Raw genomic sequence first — 19,075 nt, 5'->3', positions numbered from 1 at the left:
ATATGGAAGCAACCTAAATGCTTATTGATAGAATGGATAAAGAAGTGGTATGTGGATACAATGGAGCATTATTACCATTTGTGACAACATGGATGGACCTAAAGGGTATTATATTAAGTGAAACAAACAGAGGAAGACAAATACAAAAACAGAGGAAGACAAATATGACCTAACCTACATGTGGTATCTAAAAACAGAAAAACAAAGAAAATAAAACTGAAACAGACTTATAAATGCAGAGAATTAAACTGGTGATTGCCAGAGGGGAGGGAAAGGGAGAAAGGGATGGAAAAACAGGTATCAGGGGTTGAGAGTTACAGTCTTCCAGTTATGAAATAGGATACAGGGAGGTAATGTACAGCATAGGGAATGTAGTCAATAATACAGTAACAGTTTTTGTGACAAAAGTTAACTAGATCTATTGTAATGACCATTTCAGCATACTGTACATAAATATTGAATATACCTGAAACTGATACAATATTGCATGTGAACTATTCATTATTAAAAATAATTGTTGCCAACCCAGCAATTGCGCTATTAGGTATTTATCCAAAGGATACAAAAATGCTGATTCAAAGGGGCACATGCACCCCAATGTTTACAGCAGCACTACTGACAATACCCAAAGCATGGAAAGAGCCCTAATATCCATCAACTGACAAGTAGATAAAAAAGATGTGGTATATATATACACAATGGAATACTACTCAGCAATCAAAAAGAAGGAAATTTTGCCATTTGCAATTATGTGGATGCAGCTAGAATATATTATGAATCTATATATATGTATTCTTAGAATATAAATGTACTATCAATATATTATGAATATATATATATATTCCTAGAATATAATATGCTAAATGAAAGAAGTCAGAGAAACATAAATATCATGATTTCACTCATATATGGAATTTAAGAAACAAAACAGATGAACACAGGGGAAGGGAAGGAAAAATAAGATAACAGAAAGGGAGGCAAACTATTAGAGACAAAGAACAAACTGAGGGTGCTGGCAGGGTATTGGGTGGGGGATGGGCTAGATGACTGATGGGCATTAAGGAGGGCAGTTGTTGGGATGAGCCCTGGATGTTATATGTAAGTGATAAATCACTAAATTCTACTCTTGCATCATTGCGCTATATGTTAACTAACTTGGATTTTAAATAAAAAATTTAAAAAAGAATAAAATTGGATTAGATAAAATCCTTCAAAAATAATTGATTTATGGATGTAAAAAAGAGGCAAAGGAACTCTAATCTCAGTAGATTCTTAAAAAGGATATATGAATATCAGGTTCATCAAGGCCAATTGATTTTATATCAACACAGTATAGGAACCAGCTATGGAAGGTTCCTCATCATTGGAAGAGAACTTATTAAACTTTTACTTAATTGTAGGAAAATACACCTAATGTAACAGCCGAATTCAATCAGAAAGTACATGAGTATGCAAGCAAACGTAATAAAATCTGGAGCCGATAATTATCTAAAGCTCTTAATATGACATTATGGTTTTTAACATCAATATGTTTTAAGATAAACACATCATGTTTTGAAAAGCATGGTCAGGCAGAGTTTCGCAAATGCAAACAGAAAAGAAATAATGCTATTGCCGTTAATAACAAGTTCTTACTATTCCCACAAGAAGATATTCCCATGCATGATTTCTGCAGAGGTTATATTGTGATTTACCAATATCTAAGTTACCCTTTCATGCTAAGCTACCATATCAGAGGGCCTGCCCTTGGAGTTGTTAGAGAAGTTGAATATAAAATACCCATGGGGTGTTTCTTGTTCATCTAATCCCAACAATTCTACCCATAAATATATTTAATACCGTGGTCTTCAACAAGTATAGTCTCAGCAATATGTCACTTTTTAGGGAAAATGAAAATGTAACATTTTTGCAGGCCTTGACTAGGAAATATATTAAGACGTTTATAACCAAACCTTCTACTTTTTGTTTGCTTCACCTGAATTCTTGTGGAAATAAAGTCACAAAAATAGTCTCCATCCAAATTTTAAATCTGTGGCACAACCGAATATATATTCAGGGCATCTTATTACCTGAATCAAAATGCATCCTCTTGTTTCGGCATTTCTCCATGAGAATTCAACTCACATTTCCCTAGAAGGTGTTGTCTAAAAATGTTAAGCTTTTTTCTTGATGCCTTTTGACAACTGAGAAAGAGCAAGCCATGATAAAAAAAAAGCTTTTGACAAAAAGAAAACATCTCAATATGAAATAAAGCTTGTGGCATGTTCAAATTGCAGTGCTTGGAGAGGGGAAGAAAATTGATTAAATATTATGTAGCCTTTCAGAAAGATCTATAACCCTTAAAATTACGGTAATTGATTTTGCTTATGATTTTTTAAATTAAATATTTGGAGTTAAAAAAACAACTGCTCCCTATGAATTCACTAGCAGTGTTGGTGTATAGTTTATTTGTCACGTCTATATCTGGCTTTGGGATCAGGGTAATGCTGGCCTCCTAAAATGGGGGGGGGAGGGGGAGGTGTGGGAGTACTCCTCTCCCTCCTCCTCCCCACCATCAGTTTTGGTGTGTGTTGTTGTTTCCATTTTCATTTGTTTCCAGATATTCTATAGTTTTCTCTTGATTTCTTCTTTGACCTTTTGGTTGTTCCAGAGTGTGTTATTTCCAGGTATTTCTAGATTTTCCAGCTTTCTTCTTGTTGATTTTTAGTGTCATACAATTGTGGTTGGAAAAGATACCCGTTATGATTTCAGTCTTCTTAAATTTGCTAATACTTGCTCATATGTTCTGTGCTGGAGAATATTCCATGTGTACTTGAGAAGAATGTACATTTTGCTTCTGTTGGATAGAGTGTCTGTAAATGTCTGTTTGGTCCAGTGTATGGTTCTAGTGTAATGTTTCCTGGTTAATCTTCTGTCTGAATGACCTATCAGTTGCTGAAAGTGAGGTATTAATTCCCCCTACCTTGACTGTGTTGTCTGTTTTCCTCAGACCTGTTACTATTTGCTTTAGTATTTGTAGGTACTGTGGTATCAGGTGCATACATATTGACAGTTGCTTTACTTTCCGGATGACTTTACTCCTTTACATATTGACCTTCAATGTCTCTTACCATTTTTGTGTGTGTGTGTGTGATGTAAGGATACCCATCCCTGCTCTCTTTTGGTTTGCACTTGTATGGAGTATCTTTTTCTGTCTCTTCACTGTGAGCCTATTTGTGTCTTCAGACCTGAAGCGAATCTTTTGTAGGAAGCATGGGGTTGGGTCTTGTTTTTAAAAATTCATGCAGCCACTTTATACATTCTGATTGGCCAGTTCAATCCTTTTACATTTAGAGCTGCTATTGACATGTAAGAATTTACCAGTGCCGTCTTATTAATTATCTTCTGGTTGTTTTGTACTTCCACTGTTTCCTTTTCACTGTGCTTTTGCCGACCTTTGTAAATTTGTGATTTTCTGTGGTGGTATTCCTTGTTTCCTTGTCTTTACCTGTGTGGGTTTACTTAGGTTCTTGCGTTGTGGTTACCAGGAGCCTCACATTGGACGTCTCATAGGTAAAACAGTCCACTTTAAGCAGATGCTACTTTGATTAGATACAAAAGCTTCATTTTTTTACTCTCCGTTTTAAATTTTTTTGTCATGACCTCTTTTTATGTTATATATTCAGTAACAAATTATAGTAGCTTTAGTTAGTTTTAATACTTTTTTTCCTTTGGCCTTTATGCTATAGTTCAATGGTTAACATACCATCCTATTACACAATTACAGTTTTCTAAGTCTGACTGTATGTTTTCATATGTTTTTATGTCATAAGTAGTATTTTTTTCACTTCAGCTTGAAGAAATCCTTTCAGCATTTCTTTTATTTTTTATTGGGAGAGAGCATGCACACAAGTGGGTGAGGGGCAGAGAGGGGAGACTCTTACAGGCTCCACACCCAGCGAGGAGCCTGACACAGGCCTCGATCGATCTCACAACCCTGGGATCATGACCTGAGCTGAAATCAAGAGTCAGACGCCCACCCCAGGCATCTCAGCCTTTCAGCATTTCCTATAAGGCAGGTCTAGTGATGAACTCCTTCTGCTTCCGTTTGTCTAGGAAGGTCTTTACTTCTCCTTCGTACACGAGGGATAACTTTGCCAGCTAAAGCATTCTTGGCTGGCAGTTTTTTCTTTCAACACTTTGTATATGTCATTACACAGTCTCCTTCCTGTCCACAGGGTTTCTGCTGAGATATACACTGATAGCCTGAGAAGGGTTCCTTTGTAGCTTATCTTTTTTCCCCTGGCTGCTTTTATAATTCTTTCTCTGTTATATTTTTGATAGTTTCATTTTAATGTGCCTTAAAAACGTTCTTTTTGCATTGAGATATTAGGGAGATCTATTAGCCTCATGAACTTGGATGTCCAGTTCTCTCCCTGGGTTTGGGAAGTTTTCAGCTATCATTTCTTCAAATAAATTTCCTGCCCCTTCCTCCCTCGTTTCTCCTTCTGGAATTCCAATTATTCTGATATTTGTTCTTTAAAAAAATGTTTATTTATTTTTGAGAGAAAGAGCATGAGCGGGGAGGGGCAGAGAGAGAGGGAGACAGAATCTGAAGCAGGCTCCAGGCTCTGAGCTGTCAGCACAGAGTCCAACGCAGGGCTCGAACTCATGAAACAGGAGATGGTGACCTGAGCAGACGTTGGACGCTCAACAAACTGAGCCACCCACGCATCCCTAGTATTTGTTCTTCTTATTGAATCCCATAGGCACATAGGCTTTCTTCAATCTTTTTCATTGTTTTCTGTATTCTCTGCTAATCAGGTTATCTCAAAACTCCCATCCTGTAAGTCACGTACTCTGTCTTCCATTTGCTTTACTGAAGATGTGCTCTATTGCATTTTCATTTCACTTGTGGAGTTCTTCCAAGCCACAATTTCTACTTGGTTCTTTTTTTTTTTTTTTTTTGTGATTCCTATCTCCTTGGGAAGTATCTTATTTTAAACTTTTTTCCCCATTTCACTGAATTGTCTTTCTGAGTTTTCTTGTAGCACTTAGAGCTTCCTCAAAACAGCTATTTTTTGACTTATTAACTAGATCACAAAATTCCACGTTTTTAAGCTTGATTATTGGAGAATTAACTTTTGATGGTTTTCTTGATTTTTTTCATGTTCCTTGTATTTTTGCAATGCTGCTCTTGCATTTGAAGTAGGAGACTCCTGTTTAAAGGTTTGCTAGTTGCCTTCGGTAAGTTCTGGTTGTTAGTGTTGTTATTACCTGGGTTATCTCTGACTTTGGATGGTATACCTGTTCCCCTCTTCTCGTTCCCTCTTGTGGCAGAATTCTTAAGCTCTGTGTCGTCTTCGGTTCTTACAATTCATCTTACTGGCTACTGAAAGGAAGCCGCTCTCCTGTTTTCCGGTGGGAGTGGTGCTTGTGGTTTCTCCCTTGCCCCATAGCCTGGCTCTTTTCTGGTCTCAGAGCTTGCTCTGGCTGCTGAGCTCAGGCACATGAGGAGCGGCTGCAGAGCAGGGAGTCGCGTGGGTTTCCCTCTGGGGCACTGGGGGTACCCTGGACCCGGTGCAGAGGTCCCCATGTGTGGTGCCCCCAGAGGCTACAGGTTGGACTTCCTGCTGAGTGCAGCCATCAGAAACTGCATCCACTCACTGCCCTGTGACATTCTCTGCCTCTGTCCTCCTCTCCTCCTCCTGCCAGTCACAGAGGACTGCGGGTTCTGCGGCTGAGTCCTGCAACACTGGGGTGGCCAGGCTCCCCTGGCCGAGTGCCTCCTCTCCTGTGCAGAGGTCACTGTGGCCTCCAGTTAGTCCCATGCCGTCTTTCCTTGCGGGGGGAGTTGGGGGCGAGGTGCAAAGCTGGGAACCAAAGTGCTTTCGGGGTTCCTGGGTGTCTGCAGTTGCTCTGTATTCTGGGGAATCTGCCCGGGTCAACACTCTCCAGGTATTGTTCTGACTGTGGCAAGAAGGGTTGGGGCAGGATCCTTGCTCCCCACTGGCTTCACTTGCTCCTCCTGCTCAGAGGGAGCTGTGTCTGCCTATTATCGGATGCACAGGTGGATGAGACTCTCTTGGGTCCTGGACACATGGTGCTGGATCCCACAGCAGGCAAAAGCGCACTTTGGTTGGCAGATAGAGGTCTGATTCTTTGTCGAACATCTTACCCACCATGATGCAGACATCAGTTTAGTGTTCTTTCTTCTTCTTGTCCTAAACCTAACTTACCTCGTCTGTTTTTCTTTTCTCGTTCATTAACCAACTTCTCAGGTGTCGTGTTCCCAGATCTTCACTTCCTGTACCATCCCCTGTCTCCTCTAGTCACTGTGAACGTAATCCTTTGGTTATCCTCTGGTGGTTAACAGTCACCCCTCTTCCTGTCCTTTGGTGTCCGTAACCACATCAAATCTCTTTCTTCACCCAGAAGGAAAAAAAAAAAAAAAGCTTTTTAAAGCCCTGTAGACCCCTTCAGCAAGACTTTTAATAACTTTATGATCTTAAAAGTAATGTGCATAGTAAACATACGAAGGAGAAAAAGGAGGCATCCCCAAATCGATAGTGGTTCTTCTGTAATGCTGCTTCTCTAGCTGACTCCTCACCTAAGATTTCTAAGCCTTCCCTAATTCGTCCCCCTTCTACGTTTTGTGCTGTGTATCCTACAGTCTTGTTTTTTCTTCACTGCACCTAACTCTGGTTTATAAGTAGAACATTGTATGTATTCGATACCCCCACTAGATCAGAAACTACATGGGAACAGGAAATGTCTTTTCTCATTATTATATACTCAGCATCTAACACAGATGCTGTAGATCAAATATTTGTTAAATTAATGACGTTTACACTGTGTCATCTGAGTTCCCTTAGCATTCTACACCTTCGGTTATACTCTGCCCCGTTCCTGGAAGGTAGGGCTGTTGTCATTGCACGACTTTATTAAGCCACCCACAATCTTCAAGGGGCAGATATTAGGAATGTGGATCTTGACTTTGAGCAATTCTGGGCCTCCGCTTTCTCTCCAGTGTGAGATTAAGAAGTTAGATTGGGTAAGAGTTTTCAAACCACCCTTTAGACCCATGGCGATTTCTAGGATGCCTTCCCAGAGCTGCCTAATTGAAATGTCACTTTAGAATGTGTTGCCTGGGTGATTTCTAAGCTCTAAATCTCAGACTCTGAAACAACCAAGAACCTACCCTTAGCTCTAATTCTGGCAAAAACAGATTTTCTTGTCAGCGCCTCGGTATCACGTAGGCCTTCTAATACACATGTGCTTAGTGAAGATTGTCCACAGGTAAGGCAGTGATGGGGCACGCCCTCGGGAAGACAGAGGCCTTCTTTCAGATTGCTCTGTCCATTAAGGGTAGTCATCAGTCATCATTCATCAGGGAATGAAATGTGGCTAGTCCAAACAGGGATGGCTAAAGGCCTAAAATCCACAACTGGGTTTTGAACACTTAGTGCAAAACAAGCATGTAAATATCTCATTAATGGGTATAGTAAATACGGAAATATTTTGGCTATATTAGATTGTCACCTACTCCTTTTTTAACATGGTTATTAAATAATTTAAAATTACCTATGTGCCCGTTACAGGCTTTCATCTGACAGCATTATTTTGTGGTTTTTAGCGCAGTAGTGGTTTTGTTAATTTACGTGCCCTTCAATGTCCTACCTTTCAGCTGTGATCCCTGGGCAGCAGAATCAACATCACTTGAAGTACGAAAGTGGCACCACACCTGCTCCACCGACCCTAGATCCCCCAGGTCAGACTCTGCAGTTTAGATTCCCAGGTGATCTGCATGCACGTGGACTGTGAGATGGTCTGATTTAGGTCACAGTCACAGGACTGCTGTTGTCTCCCTGCCTGTCAGACTTCTGTCTCTCCAATCCCGTAGATCTGAGATTCTTAACCTGAGGGATCTGGATCCCTCCAGGGGTGGGGAGCCTGTAGATGGGCCCCAGAAACCTGTAAAATACTAAAATTTACGCAGTCTGTTTTGTGAACACAGGTATATTTTCAAGAAAGGATGACCCCACCCCATCACTGACACCTGGGAACTTGTGAGCAGTGCAAGTGCTGGGGCCCAGCAATGTCCTGATGAGCTCTCTTGTGATCCTCACGTCAGAAGTCTGAGAACCACTGAATTAGGTGCTGAAGGCACAGACAAGGGCTGAGCCACACTGCAGCACAGTCTGGTCAGGAGGGTGACACCGACCTGCATGGACACAGGCATCACAGGTGGGTATGAAGCAAGATGTAGTGAACGCTCAGCCTACAGCATAAAAAGTAAGAAAATGGGCTTTGTATGAGACCTAAAAGTTTCAAGAACTGGTCCAAGTATTTACAGTCTTTTTGTGGACTGGTAGAGTAAACTCAACTCAAATGTGTAAGTGAATGTTTAAGACACTGTCCACAGAAAGTTGAAGTCACCAGGGGATAACCCATAGTACAGGGTTACCATGTCAGATGGCCATGTCTGCTTCGGTATAGGGGAATGGGTGAGATCAACAATGTATTAAAGCCAGTTTTTTTAAATACATTTATTAACCAATGTTAACACATTAAATGAATCTATATATTGCTAGTCAGAGCAGCTTACAAAATGCCAGAATGCATCATAGAACTGGACAGCCACAATGAGTAATTACAATGTGCATAGTGGCCAAGCTCAACACCTTGATATAGCTTTATGATTTGCAGAAAAAATTTTAATAGTGATTCCTAAAACAATCAGTTGTAATTTTACCTAAAACTTTTACAAAACCAGGCCACAATCACTTTTTTTTAATTTTGTTTTTTTTTTTTTTTTTTTAAACACACAGTTTTCACACTGTAGTAACTTGGAAATGTTGCAACCGTGTCAACGGAGACAAAAAAGCCAAAGTAACACGAATCTTACTTTCATGCAGCTATCAGGTAAATAGTACATACTCTGGAATGATTTTACACCAAAAATATTTCCACAATACTTGCTCTCATAGGGGTGGATCGAAGTTTTAAAACTTGAAAAACAATCAGAGAAGGTAAGTGTTCTCGGTTACGATCTCACTCAGACCACGGCACCGGCACCGTGGCGATGCGGACGCATCACAGTGACAGGGAGGGAACAAGATGCCCAGTCACTGCCTAATTCAGGTGCAGCAGCCTGCGTTAGCTTGTGTCACCACCTCAACAGCATCAGGACCGGATGGAGGATTCTTTCACAGAAGACTTAGTTACATTTTCATCTTTAGAGTGACCCTGACAAACCTGGAGAAAACTTTTTAAAAGGTTTTCCTCCTGATTCTTTCACTTCCATGGTGTGTAATTGCTTTAATAAATATCAAAGGTCTAAATAAATATTTACAAATTATTTCTCTAACCTTAAAAAATAACTAAATGATAGATGGGAATTTGACTTGGTCTAAGATCAGTCTTTGAAAAACATAAATGGCGAGATTTTTTTTTTAAAAAAAAGTAATTTAACATTTTCCTGGCTGTATTTTATATATCTATGTATAAAAAAATCATTATTCAACTATCGATCCATTCCTATTGGTAATGCTTCTTAATCCAGACATTCCGCAAAATACAGACTTTTTACAAATCACGGCATCTTTAATACAAGAAAATTAACATGCATTATTCTTCATTCTGTGTACAGTGATGGAGTTCATTAGTAGGCAATGACCCATTACTACAAACATAACGGCCTCTGTGAAACTTAAGTGCTTTCTTTCCTTTCAGTATTAATTTACAATATACGAGGTGACACCAGATAATAGGCAATCAGATGATATTTGGGGAGGGAAGGGAAGCATTAAAGAAATTTGTATGCCTCATCTATAATTTCATGGATGGAGAAAGGTAGTTTTTGGCTTTTTATTTTTTGTTTATCTTGTTACAAGCACTCATGTTAGGACAAAGATGAAATGTGCAAACTTTAAATTTTAAATATTCATTTTCTCTAAGATCCAGCTCAGTAAAAGATTACCCCAGTTCCCTGCAATTTTAAACTACAAGATCAAAGCTAATAATTTGTTATAAAAGTTATATATTGAAAAGAAATAATGAAAAACACAATTGGGAAATATTTAAGAAAAAATACGCAGGACTAGCACCTGCTGTGTCAACCCTGTTCCCTAAATTCAATCATATACCCACTGGCATAACCAATAGATAGATAATGCCTTTAAACAGTAAATTAAGCTGAACAAAACCAGCTCAACAAGGTTAAGAAATAAATTTCACATCAAGGTAGTATGTTTTATTTCTGAAACAGTTCTGTAGTTCTTACATTCAGATCTATTTTAAATGTTTCTTTGTTAAACTCACTTGTATTCACCTGTTGTTTTTTAAAGATCTGTTGTTTAAAGGTTAAAATCTCTGTAAAACCTAAAAATGTTTTAAAATTTGCTGAAAATGCAACAAATTCTCAATTAAAATTTATTTAAAATAATACCCTCCACTGATGTTACTTTTACCCCCTGAAAAACTCCGGAGGAGCATTAACAAAAGATTTAAACTACTGTGCAAAATTTCTTCACGAAAAGTGTTTAAAGGCTGGTGCAAAATGGGAAGCAAATTCTAAACAATTTTGGCTTCTTGGAAACAAAAACCGCTTTGTCTGAGAAGAGTACTTGTCGCTGGTGCTCCGCGAGACCCGCCTTCATCTTTTCCGGCGACAGGTGCGCTTGTGCTCGGCGTGCCAGTGCTCCTGCTGGCACTTGATGGAGCAGTAGGACGTGTTCCAGCAGCAGTGGTACATGGCTTCCTCCTCACAGTTGTAGCACTGCAGACGAGAAATCAGGGCCACGTTTAAACTCGGAGAGCGGTTAACACTGGAGACCTGCGAAGCTCTGCTTTTAAAGATTTTTGTGGCTCAACCTTCAGCCGTTATCACCAAGAACATCAAGTATGCTTTATGCACCAAGCTGAACGGCAGGAACAACAGGGCAATGGGAGCTGCAGCATTTAGTCAGCAGCAAATGTGAGCTTACCTGGCACATAAACCTCTCACCTCTACTGCTCATTCCCATTAGCATACAAACCTAAATAGAGAGGATTCTGGAAAGATGGCAGGGCAGGAAGCACCAGGAATCTCTCCCCACGTGGACAACTGCATTGGTAGAATCAGTCTTCAGGAACTATTTTGCAACTATGGAGTCTGTTGAAGGCTGGCTATTCCCAGGGTAAGTTGTGGACAGTAAATTCTGGTTAATTTTAGTCAATTTCAGCTCTTAGCACTTTAGCCGCTGCCCCCTACCACCACCTGCATGGTGGCAACACTGTATATGTAAAACTAACTGCACATAAGCGTGCATGTCCAAGGAAACACTCAGAAAAGACCCAAAAAGTCTTTAAGTTTATGCCTCAGACTGATCCTCAGCACAAAGCCTACAATAAAAATCAGCAAAGCTGAAGAGGGGAGAAAGGAGTTCTAGAGTTACCACGTTATTAGCTCCCAGTGTCCAACCATAACAACAAAAATCACAAAGGCGTACTGAGAAAAAAAGGCTGTCCCTGAAAAGGCCCTTAATGGCAGAGATGTTATCTAATTCTTTGAGTATCTTCAGGACAAGTGTTAAAGAGAAATGTGGAGAGAGTTAAAGTTAACAGGGTTTAACTCTAGGATCCTGTGAGATTGTGCCCCGTGTCAGGCTCTGTGCTGAGCATGGAGCCTGCTTAAGACGCGCCCCATCCCCCACCCCTGCCTGTCTCCCCCGCTCTTGCTCGAAAACAAAGAAATGAGAAAGAAAATCCAGAACTGGAAAGTCCTTTAAAGCAAAACACTGATTCTCTAGAGGAATTCAAAGACAGATCTGAGTGAAGACAGGACAACGGAAAATTAACAAGACAGAAGAAGAATGAGCAGAACCTGAAAGACCTTGGGGAACACCATCCAATGCACCAAGATACTCCTTATGGGAGTCCAGGAGGAGAGAGGAACGCGGAGAGAGAATGTGAAGACATAATGGCTGAAAACTTGCCAATCCGATAAAAGATATGAACGTAAATATCCAAGAAACTCAACAAATTCCAAGTCAGATGACCTCAATGAGACACACATCAACACACATTTTCTCCAAATTTTCAAAAGCCCAATTAAAAGAGAATCATGAAAGCAGTACAAAGAAACAAACTGTCACATGTCAAAGGATCATCAGTATATCACCACCAGATTTCTTACCAGACCAGGAGGCCAGAAGACTGATACATTCCAAGTGCTAAAAGAGAATACTGCCAATGCAGAATCCTATATTCAGAAAAACTGTCCTTGTAAAAGCGAAGGATAAATTTTAACATTCCCAGATACACAAAACCTGAGGGAACTTGTGACCTGCCCTGCAAGAAATACTCAGGTGAAGTCCTACAAGGTGAAGTGATAATAAAGAGTTTAGCAGAGATAAATTAGAGCAGAAAAACAGACAAAAATCAATGAAATCCAAAGATGGTTCTTTGAAAACATTGACAAAATGGACAATCTTTAGCTAGATGAACTAAGAAGAGAGAGAACTCAAATTCCTAAGATCAGAAATGAAAGTGGGAACCTTACTGTGGATTCTACAGAAATATGAAGGATTCTAAGAGTACCATTAACTATTCCACATCAGAAAACTGAATAACCTGGATAAAATGGAAAAACTCCCAGAAGCACAAAACCTACTAAAGACTAACTCAAATTTAAGCAGACTGAATTATTAATGAAAAAATCTCAAAAAAAAAAAAAAGCACTGGATTTGCTGGTGATGCTAAATACTAGCACACAGTTAAACAAGAATTAATAGCAATTCTTCCCAAACTTTTCCAAAAACTGCAAAGAGGCAGAAACGCTTCCTTTATTATTAAAAAAAAATTTTTTTTAATGTTTATTTATTTTTGAGAGCAAGCATGAACAGGGGAGGGGCAGAGAGAGGGAGAAACAGAATCCAAAGCAGGCTCCGGGCTCTGAGCTGTCAGCACAGAGCCTGATGCAGGACTCGATCTCAAGAACTGCGAGATCATGACCTGAGCTGAAGTCAGATGCTCAAGTGACTGAGCCACCCAGACACCCCAGAAACACTTCCCTAAATTCATGCTATGAATGCAGCATAACCCAGATATCAAAGGCAGACAGACACACTACAAGAAACAAAATCTATAGATCAACATGGCTTATGGACACTGGGATAGAATCCTCAACAAAATATTAGCAAATGGAATTCAGGAGAATAGAAGGATTATACACCACCAAATCGATCAATGTAATATGCTACATCAACATAATGAGGAAAAAAAAACACATGATCATCTCAGCTAATGTAGAAAAAGCATCAGACAAAAAAATGCAACACACCTTTTCATGATAAAAATCACTCAGCAGAAGAGGAATAGAAGGAAACTGCCACAATATGAAAAACCCACAACAAACATCAGAGTCAGTAAGACTGAAAGTTTTCCTCTAAAGTCAGGAATAAGGCAAGAAGGCACTCACTTTTAACCACCTGTATTCAACTACAGGAAGTATAGCCACAGCATCAGGCAAACAAGAGAGACACCCCTACTTGAAAAGAACTAAACTTACCTGGTTTGTATATGGCTCCATCTTTAGAGTTTTCCATGCCTAGGACTCCACATCAAAGCTATGAGAACAAATGAATTCAGCAAAGGAGGAGGATGGAAGGTCCTAAAATCAGCTGCATTTCTAACAGGAACAATGAGCAATCTCAAAAGGAAACCATGAAAAAAATTCTGTTTCAAATCAAAGACAACTAAAATAAAAAACAGACTTAACCAAGGAGGAGAAAAGCTTGCACGATGAAGACTGCCAAACACTGCTGAAAGACAGTAAAGACGTAAGTGGAAACACATCCCATGTTTGTGGACTGGAAGAATTCATATATCGTCAAAATGTCCATATTACCCAAAGCAATCTACAGATTCGGTGGACCCTAAATAGCCCAGATAATCTAAAACTAAGGAGAAACTGGAGGACTCACACTTCCTCATCTCAAACCTACTACACAAAGCTAGAGTAGGCAGACCACGTGGCGTTGGCATAACCAGACATACAGACTAATGCAATCGAAGAGCGAGCCCAGGAAGAGACCCTCACATATACAGCGAAAGGGTTTCTGACAAGGGGGCCAGGACCTCTCGATGGGGAACCCGGTCTTTTCAACCGACACAGCTGGGAAAACTCCATCTCCACACACAATGGAGGCGGCTGGGCACCTCCCTAACAGCATATACAGAAATCAACTCGCAACCGGTCAAAGACCTAAATGTAAGGCCCCAAACAGTAAAACTCTTGGAAGAATATGCAGCACAAAGCTTCACAACACTGGATTTGGCAATGATTTCTCGGATGTGACCAAGGACACAGGCAACAAAAGAGAAAAAAGAGAGCGGACTTCATAAAAATTCTCAAGTTTTGTACGACAGGAGACACGGTCTACAGAGTAGAAAGGCAACTCCCAGACCGAAAGAAAATATTTGTGAATCGTGGATCTGGTGAGCAATTGCTATCCAGAAGAGATACAAAACCTGTGAAACTACCAACCAACCTGATTCAAAAATGGGCAAAGAAGTGGAAGAGACAGGTCTCCAAAGATACAAGAATGACCAATAATAAGCATGAAAAGACGTTGAATGTCACTGATCATCAGGGAAATGTAAATCAAAGCCACAATCAGATACTGCCTCGCACCTGTCAGAATGGCTACTATCTTGGAGAGAATTTGAAACCCCATGTGTGCACTGTTGGTAAGAGTGTAAAATAGTATGGCTGCTGTGGAAAGCAGTAGAGTGTTTCCTCAAAAACTTAAAAGCAGAATTACCATAAGATTCCACAGCCCCACTTTGGCTACGTACCCAAAACAACTGAAAGCAAGGTCTCAAAACAATGTGTCCACCCATGTCCATAGCAGCATTAGTCACAACAGTAAACACATGGACGCAACCCCAGCGTCCATCAACAAGTACACGCACAGCTGAGTGCAGTGCATATGCACAGTGTAACGTTATTTACCCCGGAAAAGAAAAGATGCCTTCCTTGTGCCACAACAGGGATGAATCTTAATGGCATAATGCTAAGTGAAATAGCCAGTTATAAAAAGGCAAATATATTTGCTCACACTTATAAGAGATACTTAGAATGGTCGCAGTCGTGAAGACAAAACAGAATGGTGGTTACCAGGAGCAGGGCGTGAGTTATTTAGCAGGTAAAGTGTTTCCGCTTTACAAGGTAAAAAAGTTGTGGTAATAGTTGTACGACAGGAGTATATTTAATACCACTGAAGTGTACACTTAAAATTTACCGTCTTCCCTGTTATGTGTGTTTAACCACAGTTAAAAAATACTCCATCTCACATCTCTTTCAATCGACCCCCCCCCCCGTTTTTCTGCTTCCCCTTCACAAACTCCTTGCAAGAATTGCCAAACTTCCTACTTCCAATTATTCTCTTTCCTTTCTTTCTTAGTCCGAAGGCACTCTTTCACTTGTATCTCTCCACTGGATATGCTATTATCAAGGTCACTTTTGACCTGAAACTAGCGCTCAGTTCTCAGCCTTCATCTTATTGGGCAACATCTGGAGACATTTTGATTGTCACAACCTGGGTGGGAGAACAGGTACTCCTGGTGCCCGGGGAAGGACACTGGGGATGCTGCTGAACATCTATGGTACACAGGGCAGCCTGTGTACAAGAAATTCTTGGCCCAAATGTGAACAGAACTGAGGGTGAAAAACTGGTCTACACAAAGGTGAAGAATTCATCTAGTTTGGGCTGTTTGGACTCGGGGAACATAAACACTACAGTTTCAAGCTGAGTTGGCAACAGAAAAGTGAGACCCCAGACACACACAGGGAGGATGAACCAGTACTGGCAAGGAAGAGAAGGATGCACTTGGTGTCAGCACCTGGAGGTGGTCCATACAGACAGAATGACCTATAAAGGTAGATGAGTCCCAGGGATGGGACCAGGCGGAGCAGTCTACATTGTGGTACCTAAGATTCTACCCTCGTTCTTCCTCATTGCATACGCTGTACTTTCTTATCAAAATCAATCTTTTGAGATGTCTCCTGTGATCCTTACTGCAATTTCAGTAAAGTTACTATTAGAAAAGCATGGACAGCATGTTTTAATTTTGGAAACAGCTGAAATGAATCCCATCTGAGTTTAAATCCTGGGCATGTGCTAATTACTCATGTGAGTCTCGACCAGGTGTTTTAACTTCTTTCTTCATTTCCCCACCTTTAAATTGCGTCTTAAGCAGTGCCATCCTTTCTCTCAAGTACCCTGACACTTATTTAGGCGTGCACTCCTTCATTCTTGATCTCTCCCTTTCTTTGTGGGTGTACTCCAAGAGTGTACTATCCGTACTACATTCTGTTGTTAGTATCTCATCTTAACATCCATTTTCTGGCATCTGAAATACTTTGGCATACCTACATACTTTCTGTCCAGCAATGTTCTATTATTTTGTAATGTGAGATTTAACTGTATTTACCCATCTACCAGACATGACAAGCAGAGTGTTTCTTTAGTCACTTTGTTCATAATCTCATAAGCTCATAAAATTCCTCATTTAAAAAATGGGTATAAATGAAAGCAATCTGGTGTTGATATGAAAACAGATGCACAGCTCAGTGGAGCAGAGAGCCCAGAAATAAACCTGCACTGTCCGCTTGATGAGTTTACAACAAAGGGGTGGAAGAGAATAGAAGGCAGTCTCGTCAATGAAAGGCAGAAAACTGGACAGCCACGTGCAGCAGAACGAAACTAGATTCACTTTCGTTGCTCAAACACTGAAGTTAACTCAAAATGGATTAAAGACTTGAATGTAAGACCTGAAGCCATAAACCTCCTAGAAGAAAACAGGCAATAAAGCTCCTTGACATCAGTCTTGGCGATGGTTTTTTTGGATCTGACACCAAAAGCACAGGCAACAAAAGTAAAACTAAACAAGTGGACACAGAAATATTTGCAAATCCTGTATCTGACATATGTGGTTCAGGCCCCAAATAAACGACTCCTACAACTCAATGGAAAAAAACCAATCACCTAATTTAAAAAAATTCTAAAGATCTATGCAGGTCCCTGTCTCTCATCATCTGGGAAATGCAAATAAAAACCACGATGAGATGCCACCTCACACCTGTCAGAGTGGCTAAAATTAACTCAGGAATCAACAGGTGTTGGCGAGGATGCAGAGAAAGGGGAACCCTCGTGCACTGCTGGTGGGAATGCAAAGTGTTGCAGGTGCTTTGGAGAACAGCGTGGAGGCTCCTCGACCAATAAAAAAACAAAACTACTCTTTGATCCAGCAAATCCCACGTATGGGTATGTGTCCAAAGGAAATGAAATCCAGATACTGAAAAGATACCCATAGCCCCGCATTCACTAAGTGTCCATCCACGAATGGGTGAACAGAGAAGATGCAGTATGTGCGTACACACAGCAGAGCACCGTTCATCCCTGAGAAAGGAAATACTGCATAGCATTATTTCCGCGTGGACTTAGATAAACAGCAGGTCTAACAGCACAGCTTCTGCTCGTTCACAGCTGGAACATGCTAGAAAAAGCAGTGTCCTCATTCCCTACTCCAGCCTCCTCTCCCATTTTGATCCTTTAGTAAACTTATGGGGGTTCTTCCCATATATCTACCGCCCACTTTCTAGCTTTCTCTAGTCTTTGCATGAAGACAGAATCATGGACGTAGTGTTGGGGCTTCGTGCTGGTCATTATTTTGAGCACACCTTCATTCCCATCTAGTGATATTTATCTCATTCATCTGCTTTTCCTATCAGGTCATCTTTACAGATTCTCCTGAAATGTACGTCAAGTTCCCCTTTTTCTTTATCAGAGTATTTATAATGTTTTCTTTTCTGAGGAAACATTTACTGTAATGTAAAGACCCTCTTCAGAAAATGGTGGGATGAGCACTGGGTGTTGTATGTAAGAGATGGGAATCTACCCCCCAAACCAAGAACACACTGTATACACTGTATGTTAGCCAACTTGACAATAAATTATACTTTAAAAAATGTAGTCTGGATCAAATGAAGAATCACAAAACTTCTTACAGTTACTTATTAAAAAGAACAAGCTAGGGGCGCGTGGGTGGCTCACTCGGCTGAGCATCTGACTTCGGCTCAGGTCATATCTTAGTGTGTGGGTTCAAACCCACTGGAGCCTGGGGCCTGCTTTGGATTCTGGGTCTCCCGCTCTCTCTGCCCCTCCCCCACTTGCACTCTGTCTCTGTCTCTTAAATATAAATAAACATTAAAAAAAAATTAAAAAACAAGTGATGAGTTTTTGGGAGTAAAACGTTTCCACCACCAGTTAGCTGAGATGGGTGGACACATGCGCCCAGAGCTCCTGTTCTAGGGGAAGACGAGAGTGACAAACAGGACACTGTGAAAGGGGACAATTCGTCAGATTCTAAGTGGAGTTACAGACCAGGGAGCTGTTACGATCAAAAAGTAAATCGACTGAAAAGAGTCTAATGGATAAACGTTGGGCAGTAAAATGTGAAAATCTTTAACTTGCCGTTGGGATGCTGACATTTATAGTCTCACAACCGAGAGGTTCGCTACCAGGAGTTACAGGCAGACGGAAGAGCCGGCCAGCTTATCCACATACATTCCCCGCACAGCGGACATGTCACATGAACTAGATGCGCTGAATTTGTACTGACACTTCACAATCCCAATTTAACAAAATAATCCTGAGCAATACTCGTCATGTGGCTTCGCAGATGAGAGGACTTTTCAATAAAAATTTTAAAATTAATTAAAGCTGGTAATTTCACATTTGATCTTACTTCAGGTATGAACTTTGCACATTCCACATATGTCTTCCTGAACGGATTTTCATCACATCTACAGTACACTGGGTGGTACATTTTCAGAAAAACACGGATACTTACCCACTGCTTCTTCTTGGTCTGAGAAATCAGTTGTTTGTGCTGTGTTGCTAGCTTCTTGATTTCTTCTACAAATTCTTCTTTACACTTTTCCTTTACTTGCTTACATTTTCTGTCCATCTCACCCTGCATATTGGCTACAGCTTTATTTACAGCTTGTCGTTTCTCCTCTTCCATTTCAGAACGGAGCTGAAATGAA

At 40.4% G+C, this 19,075-nt stretch overlaps 1 protein-coding gene and 1 long non-coding RNA gene across 20 annotated transcripts in view; one reads left to right on the top strand and one right to left on the bottom strand.

Annotated features, from left to right (window-relative positions):
* The window catches only part of LOC128316257 (uncharacterized), a 41,932-nt gene that overhangs the window by 16,789 nt on the left and 6,068 nt on the right, over positions 1-19,075 (top strand). For 5 of the 6 annotated variants that reach the window (XR_008299845.1, XR_008299844.1, XR_008299843.1 and 2 more), the window contains 3 exons: positions 7,667-7,777; positions 7,997-8,226; positions 8,811-8,904. This is a non-coding gene — a long non-coding RNA (uncharacterized LOC128316257). Of the gene's footprint in view, positions 1-6,090; positions 7,279-7,666; positions 7,778-7,996; positions 8,227-8,810; positions 8,905-19,075 lie in introns of those variants that run through there. The other variant, XR_008299846.1, reaches the window with a different exon arrangement.
* Positions 8,707-19,075, bottom strand: part of ZMYND11 (zinc finger MYND-type containing 11) — a 133,592-nt gene continuing 123,223 nt past the window's right edge. For all 14 annotated transcript variants that reach the window (XM_053225178.1, XM_053225177.1, XM_053225185.1 and 11 more), the window contains 2 exons: positions 18,880-19,065; positions 8,707-10,759 (listed from right to left, as the gene is read on the bottom strand). In XM_053225178.1, coding sequence (XP_053081153.1) covers positions 10,637-10,759; positions 18,880-19,065 — 309 coding nt within the window. In that variant the 3' untranslated portion in view covers positions 8,707-10,636. The remainder of the gene's footprint in view (positions 10,760-18,879; positions 19,066-19,075) is intronic.

This window comes from Acinonyx jubatus, chromosome B4 (assembly GCF_027475565.1).
Source record: "Acinonyx jubatus isolate Ajub_Pintada_27869175 chromosome B4, VMU_Ajub_asm_v1.0, whole genome shotgun sequence".
In the NCBI taxonomy this organism is placed as follows: Eukaryota; Metazoa; Chordata; class Mammalia; order Carnivora; family Felidae; genus Acinonyx; species Acinonyx jubatus.
The sequence above is the reverse complement of the archived record's forward strand: the minus strand, read 5'-3'. Positions and strand labels throughout refer to the sequence as shown.